Here is a 17,861-nt window from a genome sequence, read left to right as displayed (position 1 = left end):
CATTGCTCTATATTTTCAACAAAGAATGGTTTCTAGCCCCACACCATCCTGAGTGCACTCTATGGTGCTGCTGTGCTAGATACAACCAGCCCCCTGCAGCATTCTCCAGTGCATTGCTGGAGAAAAGTGGGGAAGTCATCTACCACAAAGGGTTTTTGTTTAAAGAAGAAAGAAAAAAAAACAGGAGAGCAGATTTAATTGGTGGAGCATGGCCCTTCTTATCCCCTCATTACCAGTCACCAGTGGGTGTAGGAATTCATTTTAATCATAGATAAGATCCCAGCTGTTGGTATATGGCCATCATTAAAGGCCAAATTGGTCAACCAGAGCATGTATTTTTAAAACATCCCCAGCTCCACTGATATTCTCTATCATGCCCAATAGGACTCCTCAAGGAAGGGTTATTAGCTTGCTGTTATTTTATTGGAAAAGACTATACTCCCCTTCTTGTTAGTCCCATCATGAAGCCAATGGCTGTTGCCTATATTTCACTTCCCATCTTGACATATTCCCCATGAAAGTAAGAGTACTCTTTCCTTTTATTGATATGTTATTACCTTGCATCATGTACAGAGAATAGCAGTGTTCATTTTTATTATTGGGAATGTACATATGGTAGGGGAAAGAGGTCAGGATTTTTTTTTTAAGTTTTCTAGTGCCACTTCAGCAGAGTCCAAGAAGATCTAGGCTTTACATAATCGGTATTGTTTTCTTGAATGGTGGGCTCTTTTAAACTACCTCTGCCCCTTACACTAGTTTGAATATGGAAATAGCCTCACTGAAGTATTGTTTTGATACTAAAGCTTTTTAAAACTACTGCAGCTATTGCTAGTGAAAAGCTATAATGCCTATTTTTTAAGTATTGTTTTCTCTCTCCTACGTTTGACCTCTGTAAAGTGTTTTATGCCTATGGTAACATAAGTCCTTGTTTGTATACCAGCAGCAATCTCAGTAAAGGCAGAAGTAGCAATCACAAGCATGTGAATGAATGTTAGTGGTGCAGCACAGGCCTGAGAAAGCAATTTGTATGTAGACCCCTACAACATTAAGTGTTGATTTTTAGGAGAATCTATAGGGTCGAGTTCCACATGATTGGTGATCAAATTCAGTCCCCAAAACTGAGTTTCTAGTTATGCAATCACTGAAAGCAGCTAGAACTGAGTCCAAATCCAGAAGTTAAATTGTAAATAGTAATTGCCACTGCATTGACATACATGATCAGAGCTATGACTGGTGCTCCATCCTAATAACTTTGCTGTAGTTAATGGAAACAGCAGCTCCATCCTCTCCTTTCCACTAGATAAGTAGTGGAAGACATCTAGTGGAAGGAGATACAATTACATAAAGATCAAAATAGCCAGGGCCCACTAGTCCATGGAATCTGCTGTAAGATCCATTCTATGCTTCCAGACCTCATAGCTGAGGAAACCTTGGAAATATGGCCTAAGTGTAAATCAGGGCAGCGACTTCCAAAGTCTGTCGATAGCTTAAAGCAATAGCTTTGAGGTGTGTACTGACTCATTCTTAATTCTGAGATTAATGTGGACTTGAAAATTATTCCTGATTTTTAAAGCAGTCACATCTGGCTAATGTGCTTATTGCAATGCACACTTCATGCCTCTCCAGGTCCCAAGAACACCAGCTATCTCCTCCACTGCCACCGGTCCTCCAGTTTCCACTCCAACTTCTATGATGCTGCTCTGCATTGTCAATACAAAAGACTGTGGCATAATGACAACTGCCAATTATGGGAACAAGTTGACTATAGGAAGGGGGACTATGGTATTGGTTTTACATTTAAGTCATTAAAATCATTTTTACATGTAAATTAAGCTACTGCATAATTTTCACTCTGTTACACCAGAGTTGTGCAGAATCCAGGGACCTTATCACAAGTTCCAGTTTGCCTCAGTACACAGCACCTTGTTTCTATAGCTTTTAGCAGATATCTTCTGACAGCCACTGTGTAGCTGTGACAGTTGGGCACAAAGACCATGTCTGCAGACAGTTCTCTCTCAGCCAAGAAGAGTGTAATGCAAAACTTTGGCAGAGAGAGGCAAATAAGTTTCAAACAGGAATCCTGGCCCCTAGAATAGATGTCAGCCTGTTACCCACTAGCTCCTAATCTAGGACACATGGATCATTCACCTCAGACTGATACTTGAGATTTGGGGGATGGGTCATGGTTTACATGGGTGAAAAGCCAAGAAGAGAGTATCCTGGAAATCAGCCTCCATTTATAAGCACCCTCCAACTGATCAGTGCAACAGAGCAGCCCACTTTCATAATTCCATTCCTCACTCCCCACCCATTCCCATACATCCTTCACTTGTCTCATGCTTAGCAGCACATGAACGTCCTCCACTAACTGGAGAACACACCAAGCCCCAAAAACATCAATGGGTCCTACTCCCAAGAGTAAAAATGTGTAACCAAAATGGTGGTCGTAACATTAGGGGGCCAGGCTGCAGCAGGAAAAGCATCTATAGCTCAGGAGAGTTTGGATATTTGATTTTGGCACAGTATTGTCTGAAACATGCATTATACCTGTCAATTAGTGTTGTTGACCATAAAAACTAATAAGCCATGCCCAGTACACTGTGCCATTTTGCTTCATATTTAAGGATGAACAATCCTGCACTGACAGAAGATCTCTTATAGTGTGTTTTCCAGTACTTTGGCTAGACCACTGTATTAGTTTTGGCTTTTTGATCTGGTAATCTTTTAAATTTTCCAAGTTTGTTAATATGGGGAATGCTTATTTGTAGCAGTGCTGCAGATTCTGATGGGCTTCTTTGAAGTAATCCACTTACATAATAAAGACAGTACTTTGACACCAGTCTACTACATAGCAACAGGAGACAGACTGAGGCAGGCATAAAAGCAGAATGCCAATATTTACAGTCAATTAAAATAAAATCAAAAATGTAGAAGTGACCTATTTAGAAAGCTTGCCCCCATCTGCCCATGCTGTTTTAAATCTGTTGGTTGTATTGGTTTATAAGAAAGGAAAAATGGCTACAGAAAGGCTAATTAGCATTATAAGCTTTAGATTTTAAAAGTCTTTATTTAACATACAGAGCCATAATTTGAAGTTTTAAAAGTCTGTAAATGCCATGTAACTAAATTACAGCATATGCTATGTAACTAAGTTACAGTGTATAAAAACAATTCAGACAAATAGGCAGGACAACTTCTTAGAAAATTTGATTTTGCAACAATATATCACTATATACAGCACCTGAAAATGGTTGAGAAAACAGACTGAACGGAAGATCAGAGGTAAGTTTTACAAATGCAGTGGTCTGCATTAAATATCTTAGTTCAGTGCTTTTAAAGGAAGCTTAGACTTGGGAAGAGATTGTTCTGTTGTATCCTCCATCTTGGACCTCTCCAAGATACTTGTAGATTTGTTCTCTTTATCCTTTTTTACACTCTTTTTGTGCTGCAGGGTTTAAAAAAGTTCCCAGTTAGTATTACACCTTTACACACAATGCTAAAGAATGCAACATTACTCTCCATTTTCTGGTTGCCACATAATTCTGCACATAATACTCAAAGCGTAAAAAATTATACAGGGCAATTTTCTGAAGACATTTGCTAAGGAGATTTATTCTTTAGGACACAAGAGTCTTATGAGCCTAAGGCATTAAGATTTTCTCCTCAAGACCAAAAATAAGATACCTCTAGGAATTCCTGTATGTGCCTAAGAACTAATTTGTTGGAAGCTATTTCTTTTAAAGATAGTTCTTGCCATAATTAATGAGAGGGCACCCTTAGCTGCAGTGAGACAAGTTTATAAACAGCACACTTTTATTGCTAATGAAAGCAAACCAACAATTATTATTCCATCAGAAAGAAGTAAGTCTGAAAGGTTGTGCAGTTAGATTGAATTCTGATTCTTGTATGCAAGTTTAGGTGTACCCTTTAGGCTTCTGATAAGTTACCAGTTATCCCTGAGGGAATTCTGTGTCACTGCGTATGCACAGAATTCATGTCCCCCGCAGATTTTTTTTCCTCTGCAGAAAATACGTTCTGCCGCAGAGGCACTGAAGTTATGCTGTTTGTCCACCAGGGGCTGCTGTGGTGCCAGAACAGCGAGCAGTCACCCATAGCAGCCAGTAGCAGATAGGGAGGAGGAGAGGCTGCATTCCTCACAGCGCCCTGCCTGTGGGGCCAGGTGAGGAGACACAGGATATGGGGGGGAGGAGGGAAGAGAGTGAAGTGGCACAGAGAGTGGGGCACACGGTGCTGCTAGGGGTCACAGACTGGGGTTCAGAAGGACTAGTGGGGGAGACAGACTGGGGTGGGGGTTGAATGGGAGGGAGGGTACAGTGCCACATGGGGATGGGGGGGGGGGAAACTGAGTGGAGATGCAAGGTCACCTGGAGATAAGGAAAGGGAGGTGCAGGGACACACGGGGACAGAGGCAGATGTGCCTGACTGAATGGGAGAGGCTAGGAGTCAGCCCAGATCTGCATTGGGAAGGCCCCCCAACTCCCTGATCCTTCCCCACAAAAAACACTTCTTCCACCCATACCCAACAACCCTCTAGGTTCACTCCCAGACTCCTTCCCACCAATTACTTCCCATCCCCTCAGCTCCTCCATTACCCCGGATTCCCCAAAGCTTTTGCACGGCTTCTGAGGGATGCGGGAAATACGTTTCTGTATTTAGTTTAAATGAATTATTCAAAAGTTCTGTATTAATATGCCCAGTAAGGAATTTGTCAAAAAAACATTTCCTGAATCTTTTTTGTTGTCTGGATTGTTACAGACATACTTGCAGACAAGTATTTTGAAATAAATTACCAAAATAATTGAAAGTAGTGATTGTTTTGTGTTATTTTGACAAAATATGCAGAATTGTAAAGTATTTTGTGCAGAATTTTTAATTTTTTGGTGCAGAATTCCCCCAGGAGTAACCAGGTTTAACCCTTTGTGTTTCATATAGGCCCAAACAAGGTGAAGTATACATGTACTATTAGGTGTTTAAGGATACACCAAACAAATCCTCAGAACATTTGATCTCCCTCATTGAAACGAATATTTATATAGTAGTCCACATGGTCAGCCTTGAAGATTGCCTGTTTAATTTCCAAGTCACATTGGGAAGGTTATGTTCAGCAGGGCAAGTATTTATTTAATCCCTGGAGTGCTGCAGTGATTCATGGCCAGATACTTCTTTTGCTAGAGACAGTTAAGAGGTTTTGCAACTCTCACCCTCACCCTCCTCCAAGGACCTCAACATCTTAAAAGAGATCCTACAACTAGACAGAACAAAGCCTTTGAAAGCAGTCCACCCCTTAGCTATCCAAAAGGGATCATGGGTGAAATTACAGCAGCTCTGAATACTTTACCAAGAAGAGCCCATAGGCTAACACTAGTCAATAAATAAAAATAAAAAACAAAACAAAGTTTACCAGTTCCTTCCCCAATGGAGTTGGGAGTACTAATCTGTTGCAAAGCCATTATGGTAGATGTTCTACATCTAAACTAATGCTGAGAAGTCTTATGTTAAAATACATGAGTTGATGTTCCCCTGTGGTAGCTGCAGTTTTAAGAAAAACTTACTTTCAGCTCAGTTTGCTGGAAAAAAACTCTCAATTTAAGGGGGGAATTTATTGGCTGCTTCTTTAAATTAAGATATATGAAGTCTCAAATTGATATTCTGAAGGACTAAGTCTGGTCACGAACCTACACTGACAATGTTACACAAATGCTGTTAAAAGGCATGTCATTTAACTACTTCTGACCCTATTATAGCAGAGGCACCACGCTTCCTGGTCAAATTCAAAACTGTCTGCAATATTTGTAGAAATTACCTGGAAAAAGGGAACACCACTATTTGTTTGACAGCACACACTTGTGTCCAGGGAAGATTTATCACTGAAGATACTTTCATTAAATTCCTGCACCACCTCTTCTTCCTCCAGCGAGTCCTAAAAATAGAAGTTTCCAGTTTACATGAATGGCTAAATTCAGAGGGGATTTACAATCATTTGATCAAGTCCCTAAAATACGTGGCACAATCTTTTGAGAGATTTATAGATCTTTACATGCACAATTATCAAGCAAAAAAGACCTTTTAAACAGAAGACTTTGTTTTATCCCATCCTGTGCATTTTCTGAGCTTTGCATGGACACTCACATTGTAACAGACGAGTGCAGAATGTAAAAGCTTCCAGAACTCTGTGTTTACAGAGTTGAACTGAAACACCTTTAAAGTGTTGCACTAACTGTTCAATCCCATATCTTCTGGATGAGTGGTTACAAAATGGAGCCTTGTATTTATACCATCTCACATTTACCTGATCCACATGCTCTACCATCTTTGCTGCACTATTTAATGTAGCCATGAGTTCTGGTTGCTGTCGTCTCAATTGCTCAAGCAGCAGGTCACGAGGTTCTGTTCTCACAAGAGTCACTGGATACAAGTAGTCTTTTCTCTGTGGAGTTGTCCCTTTAATGAAGTTGATGTAAAAATGAATGGCATTATTAAACACTTCCAGATTTTATTAAATGAAATGTAGGAATCATTCTTGGTAGACATTCTTGTCCATATTAAAAAAATTCAAGACTATCAGTCACTTCATGTTCCCATTAGTTTTAGCTTATGAACTCGGTACTCAAGTAGCTTGCTGTGAGACCATTCCCCTTGCCATCCCCCACTGTGAATACCTGTTGGGATATCCACTTTAAGTTCCTCCTGCAGGAAGGCATTAACCTGAGTCAATCCATATTGTGCTTCCTCATGGAGGATCAGTTTCTGCTCCAGGAACAACATCTTATCATTTTTAATCTGGTCCAGGAGGCTATTCAGTGACCTCTCTTCATCAGCTTTCTGTCTATTAATCTGGTCTGTGACTTCAGCAACTGATGCATTACAGCTTTCATTTGCATTCTGAAAGACAGAATACCAAATTAACAATAAAATTAAGGCTAAGGTCTCTTGCCTAACTGGTGGAGCAAGATAAGTTACATTTCAGGTTGTGTGACTAAACTTAAATGTGACCTCAATTGAAGAGTTTGGCCATGCTGATTTATATTCATTTTGAGAGCTGTATTTAGAATAATCCATTTCTTGGAACGTACATGCTATCCTTTGGGAACAGATGCCAATAGCTAGTCATAGGAACACAGACATTGCTATGCTGGATCAGAGCACTGGTTTCTCAGATTCAGTATCAAATCTCCAACAGTAAATAGCACTAAATGCTTCAAAGTAAGATGCAAATAACTGCATATTGGACAATGCTAGGATAAAACACCTGCAAGGGGCTAAGAAGAAAGTTTACATTTTAGAAAGCATTTTTAGCCCGTAAGGCTGCAAAGAAAGTATTCCAGACATGAAGACATCTGGAATGAATAGATAGTGTTTTCTTCCAGAGTCTTCAAACATTTAGCTGTGCATTTTCCTCATTGGGGTGTTAACTCTGAAGTCTAGTGACACTTTAAATGTCAGTATTAAACTAGTTCATTATTTATTCTAGCAAAGGCGTGGGAAAGGATTGGGAGTGAAATCCATGGATGGGAGAGTTGTTACAGGGAAGGGAAAAACAGACAGGGAAAAGAAGAATGTGAAAGGAAGAAAAATAAAGGACCAGAAATAGCAGTAGCACCAAAGGAGAACATTTTCCCCACTGATTGATGCCAAACCTAACAATGATAATAATTAAAAGGTTAGCTACCACTTGAAAGCCATATTCTATACTTGATCACTATGCAAACCTTCCCACTGACAAATCTACTGTAGACTATGGGGGGCATGCAAGTTTTCAAAGGGAGTGTGCTAAAGTTTTACACCAGTCTACAGGTCAGGACTATGGACCAGATAAGTTGGATAATGTTTTTATGCTATTTGCACTTCAAATTCGAACTCTGTGCTCTTAACTTCAATTTTGCCTTCTTATTAGCTTCCACTTCGATTGAATTTCCATTTTCTGAAAAATGCCTGTTTGGCTCAGAAACCTCTTCTACTTTGCCATTTAACCATACTGGTTTTCTTGCCTTTCTGCTTTCTCCTTTAATCACAACATGTGATTATTCAATACTTCAGCAGACTATATAGAGGCTAAGATTTAGTTTTCTCACTTTTGACTTTAGGGCCTTTCAGAGATGTCCCTTTTCTAAAGTTGTATGTCTGTGCTAAGTTTGATTATTCTTCTACCAGGGATACTGATTTAATCAAATTGTGGTCCTTAGTGATATAATTCTTTTTTTGTTTTTTGTTTTAAACCAACTCCTGTGTTACTTCAACAGTGCTAGCTACCACAAAAAGAGAGGCTATTCTGTAAGACGTAATTATTTAGAGGCTTAGATTACTTCTCTAAACCTAAACTCATTTTGAAATTTGACAAGTTTATATATTGGTGGTTAAGTGTTCCCTCTAATTTTTCCCACCCACGTGCAGAATGCATTTTATTATGTGCACCAATTGGAGGTGATGTGACACACATCACCTTCAATTGGTGCACATAAAATTCATGTGGCGGGGTGTGGCCAAGGGGTTCGTAGTGTGGGAGGGGGGCTCAGGCTGGGGGTGCGGGCTTGGGGTGCAGTGGGGCTCCTCAGGGCTACAGTGGGGAGAGAGGACCACCTCTCCCCCCCAGCAGCACCTGGGCTGGGGGGGGGGGGGCATCTGTCCCCCAACATGGCGGGTCTGGGACTGGGCTGGGGCGCCGCGGCAGGCCCGGTGTTTAGGGAGAAGCATCTCTCCCTATCTCTGCCCTGAGCACCGCTTAATAGGCAGCTGCACGGCTGCGCAGCTTAGATGGTTAATATCTCATATCAAAAGATGGGTACATGATGTTACAGGAAACTAGAAGCAAGCCAACCTCTGTCCTGATCAGGCCTGTAGCATAACAATAGTACTGTAGAATGATATACAGATGACTTTGGATTTGTATCTACACATTCTACTTTCTGGTCCTCTCCACTGAGAACTTCATAGTCTAATGAAAAGTTATCAGTTACCCTCTGTAAACAATGAAGTCGTTCCAGCTCACTGCGGGAGGAGGAGATCTGTTGATCAGTAAGGCAGTCAATCTTAGTATTTGCAGATTCAACCCATTCATCTGTCTCCTGACACACTGTGGTGAGATTTCTGCGAAGCTGTTCACAGCATTCAGTGGACTCCTCCAGCAACTTTTTGTCTTCCTTGTTTAGACGCCTGATCTCTCGTGAGAAGTTATCCAAAGATGCAATGTATTTGTTGTGGTGGGAAGTTGTACAACTGACTAGGTCTGTAGTTTGCCTGCATGAACAACAGATTCATAATATAGATCAGAGTATTCGGAAATGCTGATTTAAAAACATCATGCATTTCATATGATTTGACAACAGCAGCAGTGACAGTCTAATTTCAAAGTAAGCCAGATCCAATCCTATTATAATAAGATGCCATTGGAATGCTTTCTATTTAAGCTATTTATGCAGTAAAGCTTTCCCCAACCACAATCTAGTACAGTGGTCGCCAATCGGTCAATCCTAGAGGATCTCCCAGTCGATCACAATCTTTGGTGGTGCAGTGGGGCTGCCGCTAAGACAGGCTCCCTGCCTGCCCTGGCCCCACACTGCTCCCAGAAGCGGCCAGCACGGCCCCGTGGGTGCAGGGGGTCTCCCTCCATGTGCTACTCCTGCCTGCAAGCACTGCCCTTGCAGGTCCCATTGTCCAGGAACGGGGAGCTATGGCCAAAGGGAGCTGCGGGGGCAGTGCTTGCAGAGAGGTGCAGCGCACGGAGCCACGTGCCCCCCCGTCCCGTCCCAGGAGCCGCAGGGGCTCATTGACCCCTTCCGGGAGTGGCGTGGGGCCGGGTTAGGCAGGGAGCCTGCCTTAGTGGCAGCCACGTTGTGCCGCCGACCAGGAGCCGCCAGAGGTAAGAGCTGCCCGGCGGGATGCCGCACCCCATACCCCCTCCTGCACACCAAAGCCCCAGCCCTGAGCCCCCTCCTGCACCCCAACACTCTGCCCCAGCCCTGACCCCACTCCCAGAGCTTGCACCCCTCACGTCCCTCCTGCACCCAATCCCCTGCCCCAGGCTCAGCCCAGAGCCCGCACCCTCTCCCCCCCCAACCCCAGCCCGGTGAGAGTGAGTGAGGGTGGGGGAGAGCAAGCGACGGGGGGGAGGGAGAAATAGAGTGAGCGGAACGGGGCGTTGGGGAAGGGGCAGGGTAGATCCTGGGTTGCCCTTAAATTCAAAAAGTGATCCTGGGCGTAAAAAGACTGGAGACAACTGATCTAGTATTACTGCGGGATTTAATAAGTTATTACATTAATTTTGGCCAAGGTTTTCAAAAGTGACTAATGACCATGGGTGTCCACTTGACAAGTCTTATAAAGACCTCAATTTTCAGAAGGTACCAAGTACCCACCCTAGGAAAATCAGATCTCTTCCAAGGGTCTCAAGTTGGGCCCCTACAAGTCATGAGCCACTTTTGGAAATCCTGGGCTCTAATGTTTAGTTCAGTCAGTGAGCCCATTTTACAAGTGATAGATAATTTACTACTGATATCAACTAATTTGCCTACAGAACTGAGTGTAAGCATGCAGCAGTAATCAGGGAGCCATGCCCAGCCATATTTGATAACCACTCACAAATGTATAGTTCCTGAAAAAATGGAACCTCTTGCTTGCAAGACACATAAAAGTCTCAACTTTGAGCAGAAATTAGGTCCAAATATGTTGGGGAAATCTGAATCAGGATCTGAATTTTGTGGCAGGACCCACCTCTAACAGGTGGGACTTGTCCAAAAGAATGTACTGCACGGTAATCTACATTCTTGGTAATCTATGTAAGCGAATGTTATAAGTATACGAAAAACAATATATTTCTTACAGATGGACGTTTTCCTGGACAACAGCAATAGTGGTCTTCAAGTTTCCACCCTTTTTAGATACACCACTTAAATTCTGCTGGGTTTCCTGAACCAACAAATTCAACTGGCTTTGAAGAGAAGCCATGAGTTGGGTTGTGCCCTATTAAGAAAAATGCAGAGTTATACACCGGACAGGAGTGTTACCTGCCTCAAAGCCATTAGCACTTTCCACATAAATTAAATTTAATTTAATAGACTCCTCATGGAAGGTATTATATAGCACACCAAAAAGTAGAATACATTTTAAAGCCATAACCACCAGTTGTGCTCAGGAAAGATGTAAGCAATGGATTCACTTAGATTTTGGAGTGTGTTGTGAGCAACAGTTTAGCAACAGCTATAGGCCACTCCAGGAGCAGACATGTAATATTTCCATCTCCCCCACAAAGCTAGAAAAAGCATCAAAATTGAGGCTGATTAAAAGAAATAGGACAAGCAAATTAAATGAATGGGAAACTATGGTCATAGTGCTGACTGATGAAGCAAGTATGAAGATCTATTACAGATGAGTTTAAGTCAAGCCAGGTGAAAAACACTAGGTACAACATGCTTAATTCCATCTTCTTGCTCTAAGAAAAAGATGATACCTTTGTAAGTGCCAGCTTTGCCAGCTCTGCTTCTTCCTTTAAACTCTCACAGTCATTCTGAAGTTGAGCCAGAACACTAGTTACATCTTCCTGTAATTTATTTAGAGCGAGACAGTGTTCTGTAAAGAACGTGCTTGTTTCCTCTTTATGTCCTTCCATCTTTAGAGGGAAATAAATTACATGAAGGTTAGATAAGGAAGCCATGAATTATGGTAGTTAAAGTGAAGGTTTTCATAATCCTAGTGCTATAACCATACACTGGTTATACATATACAGAATCTCTACACCTTAAAAAGCTTGCAGTTTAAAGGCACTACTGAATAAAGTATGGTGGACAAACATATGGCAGTTGTTGCAGGTAGGCTTTGCAGAAGTTTGAAGTTAAAGGGAGGTTGGTATATTAGGCAAGAGGCTGTTCTAAACATAAGGGATGGTGTGAAACAGAGTACAGTAGAATGAAGACAAAAGGGGAGATGCTTGGGCAGGACAACAGCACAATGCATTAGAATACTTCAAAAGTTAGAACAAACTACACACTGAGGAAGATAGCAAGCCAGTATAGATACTCTAGACAGGAGAGATGTGGTCAGAACAAATGAAGAGCATTTTGGAGGAACTGGAGGCAAAAGAAATGGGAGGGGGAAGTTTAAGCAGTGTTCCTTTCTTTTATCTAAAACCCTGAGGAGCCAAACTTTGACATTCGGACAGTTGAGATTGCACTGATGTGGGGAAATCATGAGGACACAAAGGAAGAGGTCACTCATGGAAAAGCAGATTTGGAAGTCAGAGAGGTAACAGATAAACCCCATGGGGCAGCATATGCAGGTGGGCAAGGCCAAACCAGAGATGGAGACTGAGATGAGAACCCTGGGAAGAGTCACTGAGAAAGTGACCAGTAAGCTAAGTGAACTAGAAGAGCACAGCAAGGGAAGTCCAAGAAGAAGTCTGTGTGAAAGCAAAATATCCATGCATTTACCTTTTCTGCCACAGCTGAACAGGTCTTGATGTTATTCTGAAACTGACTGTTTACTCCCAATACAAATTCTACCACAGGTACCAGACTACTTAATGCTCTTTCCATTCCAGATTTATGCTCTTCCTAGAAAAGATGGTGGGGGGGGGGAAATTAAATACCAGACAACTCCTCAATTCAAGTCTACAAGAGATTATTCAGATTCATTTGAATATATTCAGGGCCCTGTGTATTCTGCAATTGCAAAATTTGCTCCAGAATTTCCCTTGCTGTAGAATTGTGCTCCAGAATCTTAATCATTAGGGGGGGGGGAAAAAAAAGTTTCCAGACCTTCTGTTTGGGAAGATAGCCTTGAACATGTGAACAGAGTATAAACCCATAACAACCTACTTCTAAAAAGCCTGCAACAATGGCCCAGGTGTGACTGCCCCCATCTTACTTCAAGCCCTATAGATTCAGTAACCATGCAATTGAGGGCTCTGAGACAGCTCCTGAATTGAAAGTTATTTTTATTAAATTGACAAGACCAAGTTTATGGAAGCCTTTTAAAAGTCGGAAAGATCCATATTCCCAAAATAACTCAAGAGCATCTAGATTAACTAACCATCAATCTCTTCAACTCAGCTTTATGTTTTACTGACAGAGTCTCCTGTTCTAATATTTTTTCAGAAACCCAAGAAGTTTCAGCAGACAGCATTTCCACAACAGAGGCAAAAGATGAAGATACGGCTGATGCAATAACATTAGTGGTTGAAGAGCTGGCAGACAGAAGGTCACCTACAAAGGTAAACAGAACATTACAAACTTTGTAAAGAGTTTTCCCAACAGTCCTATGGCATAAGAGGATAAGGGTTCATGTTAGGATACGCTAATAATGTGGTACTAGGACAAGAACAAACAATTTGCCATAGCCAGAAACAGTGCCTCTCATCAGTCACAAGTGTTGCCTACAACACAGCAAATTGAAGTGGATGTTTGGGCATAACCTTTACTATATGGGTATGATTACCCAACTTGGACTATCATTGGTGTGAAAAAATTCAGCTCCGGTATTTTAGGTAAAGCCTGGTCTTTATGTCATGCCATATCAATTTTAGGAAAGTCTTTGGTATTTCTGCTGCATAGAATTCATGTAAGAAGTCAGAAGATAGACTGATATAAACTTGTTACACTTACCAACTAAATTAGTGTAAGATTCTATCATTTGTTGCTGTTTCAAACTGTTCTCATTAACAGAATCTTGTATTTTGCTAAACAGAGCATTCATTTGTCCTGCAAATCTGTGCTGGGCTTCTGCATTGTGTCGATCAACTACTTTTTTACGATCTAGTTTTGCATGGAGACCAGACACATCTTTTGTTGTTTCTTCAACCGTATTAAGCAACTAAAATAAAATTTAAAAAAAGTTACATTGTCAATCTTCAGATGAACCACTTCAGCCTCAAAACATAACTGAAGGGTGTACTATAGTCTTGTTTAACTTAGATGATGAAAACTTAAACATATTGTTTAAAGTAGGAGTTGCATCCCTAGAGAAGGGAAGCCAAGAGTTTGCATTAACATGCTTAGTATATCACTACAGTTAATTTCTTAATCCTCATGTAAACTACGATCAGGTGCTCAGGCATTCAGAAAGTTGCAGACAAGACATTGTTTACTCTTACCAACTTTGAGAAGAGACACAGCAAGGCTTTCACATCCCAGTAACCATTGTCCCAAAAATAGGACAGTAGGAAGCGAAGGAGCATGGTGGCATCCCCTTTCTGAAGTGTAAATACACGCTTCACTAGGACTCTGACATTTAGGTAGTTTCCCGCTACTTTTGTAGTGAATAATATAGAATTTCACAATGTAGTTTGCCTGCCAATTACTTCTGAGGGCACTCTGTGCCAAAAACGTTAAAATTCTGCACATATTTTAAAATTCTGCAAATTTTATTTGTCAAATGTGGAGGCTTCAGCATGGCATTCGGGAGCACAGGCAAATGGCTGCACAGAGGTGGGACACGGACTCATCAGTGAGGCTGCACCAAACCCTGACACAGCGCAAGGACCAGGCATTCCCCAGAAACATCCCAGGGCCCTGCCTCTCTGTGCCAGGTGGAGCAGGTGTGGGCAGGCAGGCTCAGCAAGGCAGCATTCATGTGTGGAGGGGATCCAGGTGTGGGTTGAGAGGGTTCTGTGTGGGGAAATCTGGATGCAGGCAGCTCAGTGGGGGATCTGGATGCACAGGGGCTTGTTGGGGGGTTCTGGGTGTAACGGTAATGAGACTGCAGGGGTGGGGGGGTCCAAGTGAAGGTGGTTGGGGCTCAGCAGAGTGGGGTCTGGGGGGGGGGGATAAAGCTCAGCAGGGGGGTCTGGGTGTAGGGGACTCGGTGGGGGGGTCCAGATGCTGTGGGAGTGGGGATCCAGGTGCAGCTGGTTGGGGCTCGGTGGGGTGGGGATCCAGGTGCAGGGGGAGTGGGGCTCATCGGGGGGGGGGGGGGGGGGGATTCCTGAGTGCAGGGGGATGAGGCTCAGTGGGAGGGTCTGAGTATGTGGGTGTCTGGATGCATGGGGGTTGGGCTGATGGGGGAGCAGCTTCCTGTACAGGAATCCCTCCCCCTGCAGCTGAGGTGTGATGGGTGCAGGAAGCAGGATTGGGGAGTTTGCAGAGCTTCCTGCAGCTGGGGGAGAAATCTGGGGGTGGGTCTGACCCGGCTCCGGATGCCAGGACTAGCAGAGTCTGGCACAGGGTAGGAACCACCAGCCAGGTCTTCCCAAGTCCCACCCCCTGCCCCACAGTGATTTACTTCTCTGCCAGCTGCCCTGGGCACCCAAAACATACTGCTAGGAGGGTTGCATGACCGCTCTTGTGGCTTCCCTTTGCTTCCCCGACAGAAAGTCATTTTTCTTCAGGGAAGCAAAGAAATCTGTGTGGGACAAATTCTGCGCATGCACCGTGGCGCAGAATTCCCCAGGAGTAGCCAATGCAAATAAACCATCTCCATTTGTTACAAGAAAGAACTCAGCAGGAATATAGGTATAGAAGAGTTATGCTGGGTAAATATAAATACAGGATTTACCACTTTGAAGAAAAAGCAAACTTTTCTACAGCAAGTCACTGCTGTAAGAATTAAGAGCAGTACTAAGCATGAAGTTATCAATATGCCCCAAAGTGTAACAGTGGCACGTAACACTATTTGGTGAGCAGTTCACTCAGTTAGTACAACAGGTTATAGGACTTTACTGCAGACCTCCTCTATGAAGTGTTTGCACCCTAGTTCTCCCCCATAATTTTATGGGACAGTTTATCCCATTTAGGGCTGGAGGTCATCTCTCGAGTTGCCATGTAGAATAAGCATTTGCTGGTTCACCGCACTCTGGGGTGATGCAGACTGGAAGACACTGGAGCTCAGAGCTTTTAGGGCAGGATGACTTTGAGGAAGGCAGCATGCTGATTAGTGAATAGTCAACCATCAAACTGTCACAAACAAACTTGCCATCCCAAGTGATGTCCCCTCCCCATCACTGTGGAGTGGGTCAGTTCATAAGTCTGTTCCAGTCTTCAGTTTTAAGATCAGTTTGCAAGATACTGTACCAGTACAGTTTTCTGAAGTCATTCCCTTAAAGATTAAGCATATTATCGATAGAATTGCTTATAGAGTATGGGAAGTTACACCTGCAATTAGTTATCAGAAATGCAATAACCTCACTAGCAGTGCCATGCAGCTTTTCTTCAGTGTTCTCCAAAGCTGAAGCCACATATTCCTCCTCCACAAGTTGAATCTTGGTTTCTTGCAAGTTTTTCTGAGTGTCTTCCAGTTCTCTTGCCCTGATCTGCAGATTCGTTTTGCATTGTTCAAGTTCATTTTTATTAGCCATGAACAGCTCAGTGACCTAAAGTGCAATTGAAATAATGCAGTTAATGAGGAGATATTGCTTTTCAGAAATCTGAAGACCAACTTAGTCATACTTCCAAATCATATATTCATTAGGAAGAATATCTTCTCCCGCCAAAATGTGACTTATGCCAAATTATCAGATGACTGGTTAATTACAAATGCAGTCTCAGTTTTAAGCAGTATGTTTGATATTTGAGATCTTGTACACTAAACTTGAATATGTCTCAAAACAAGTACCAATGACACTTCTCCAAAACAAGAAAACATAATTAATCACAAGGAAAAGTTCTGCAGAATAATTACATCCACTTAAGGTTCTCCCATTAAAATCAGCCTAGCCAAATACAAGGAGGAAAAAGATTAAATTAATATTACTTAATTTAGCTAAAGGCAAGACTTGTAACATCAACATTTGATAGCTTTGTAGTTCCAAATCTTGGAGAATAATGTTTCTTATTCTCAGATTTAGTTTATTGCACATGTGCAATGAAAAGTCACCTTTTCTCACACAAACCCTGAAAAGTAAATGCTAATCCATCCAGAAAAGAACATTTTAGAGTCCAATTTTTTGTTGGAAGTCCATCAGAGCAATTTTAAGCTAAGGCAAGCTTAAGATCCAAGTGTAATATTGCATTATGCTGTTACAAGTTACCAAAGTGCAAAGCCACACTTAGTAAGAAGTTAAGCATTGGGTTTCCCTTTCAAATAATTATTTTTGATTAGGAGGTTTGAAGTTTAGCTTCAGCTTCACAAAACTGACTAAGCACACTCTGACTAAGCTTCCTAAAGTACCATTGGTATACAAACAGCCTTTGTTTAGACCTGGTCACAAAATGCCAGTTTGCTGGAACCAAAGTGTATTACAAAAGTGAGGTTAGACAGACGGACTTTTGTTGAATCTCAGACAGTGCACCATCAGAAAGAACCTTGTTGGCCAGGCAGGTTTTCCTTAGGAAACTTGTCTGGTTCCCTTCCAACTCACCTGGGCTTCAAGGGTCCACAGCTATAGGGAAGCCTCACCTTGCCAGGGCTTCCAGAATCTAGGATCCCAGCTACACACCAGGGAGCCATAAGAAATCTGACTTGACTGGGGTTCTCAGGACTTCCAGGCTACAAAACATGGAGTCAGGAGTCTGGAGGTCCTGGGACAGGCTGCCAGGATATATGCTCCAGGGCAGCTGCAAAACTGACGAGAATGTCAATTTCATTCAGCAGCTGCTAGTCCATTCTGTTTCAGAAACACCATGCATCTGCTTCTGAAATAATTCCCCCTCCCCTCCTGCCCCCAAGGATTTCTGGTTTGTCAAAAGTATAGAAAAAAACTGGTTTAGGTCCAAATTGGAAACCAAGTTTTGAAATCTCAATTTCTTGCAAACAAGAAATCCTGAGTTTCAGGCAGCTCTACCTTTGTTCTTTTCTGACTGAACATATTAAATTATGCAAGAACTACAAACATCATCAGAAAGATTTAGATTTACAAGATGTAATCTCACAGAGATCAGTTTGGAGTTTCTAAAAGTATCACAACACCAAGCTCCTCC

At 42.2% G+C, this 17,861-nt stretch overlaps 1 protein-coding gene across 1 annotated transcript in view; it reads right to left on the bottom strand.

Annotated features, from left to right (window-relative positions):
• Positions 1–3,047: 3,047 nt before the first annotated feature.
• KIF11 (kinesin family member 11) overlaps positions 3,048–17,861 on the bottom strand; it is a 29,965-nt gene continuing 15,151 nt past the window's right edge. The window contains exons 13-23 of the mRNA XM_024192621.2: positions 16,127–16,315; positions 13,614–13,821; positions 13,042–13,214; positions 12,441–12,563; positions 11,465–11,623; positions 10,838–10,977; positions 8,976–9,255; positions 6,681–6,903; positions 6,311–6,462; positions 5,825–5,941; positions 3,048–3,445 (exon numbers count right to left, since the gene is read on the bottom strand). Of these exons, the coding sequence (XP_024048389.2) occupies positions 3,320–3,445; positions 5,825–5,941; positions 6,311–6,462; positions 6,681–6,903; positions 8,976–9,255; positions 10,838–10,977; positions 11,465–11,623; positions 12,441–12,563; positions 13,042–13,214; positions 13,614–13,821; positions 16,127–16,315 (1,890 nt within the window). The 3' untranslated portion in view covers positions 3,048–3,319. The remainder of the gene's footprint in view (positions 3,446–5,824; positions 5,942–6,310; positions 6,463–6,680; positions 6,904–8,975; positions 9,256–10,837; positions 10,978–11,464; positions 11,624–12,440; positions 12,564–13,041; positions 13,215–13,613; positions 13,822–16,126; positions 16,316–17,861) is intronic.

This window comes from Terrapene carolina, unplaced genomic scaffold, assembly GCF_002925995.2.
Source record: "Terrapene carolina triunguis isolate 2854851 unplaced genomic scaffold, T_m_triunguis-2.0 Scaffold95, whole genome shotgun sequence".
NCBI classification, from domain to species: domain Eukaryota; kingdom Metazoa; phylum Chordata; order Testudines; family Emydidae; genus Terrapene; species Terrapene triunguis.
Note: the sequence above shows the minus strand (reverse complement) of the source record. Positions and strands in the feature narration are given on the sequence as shown.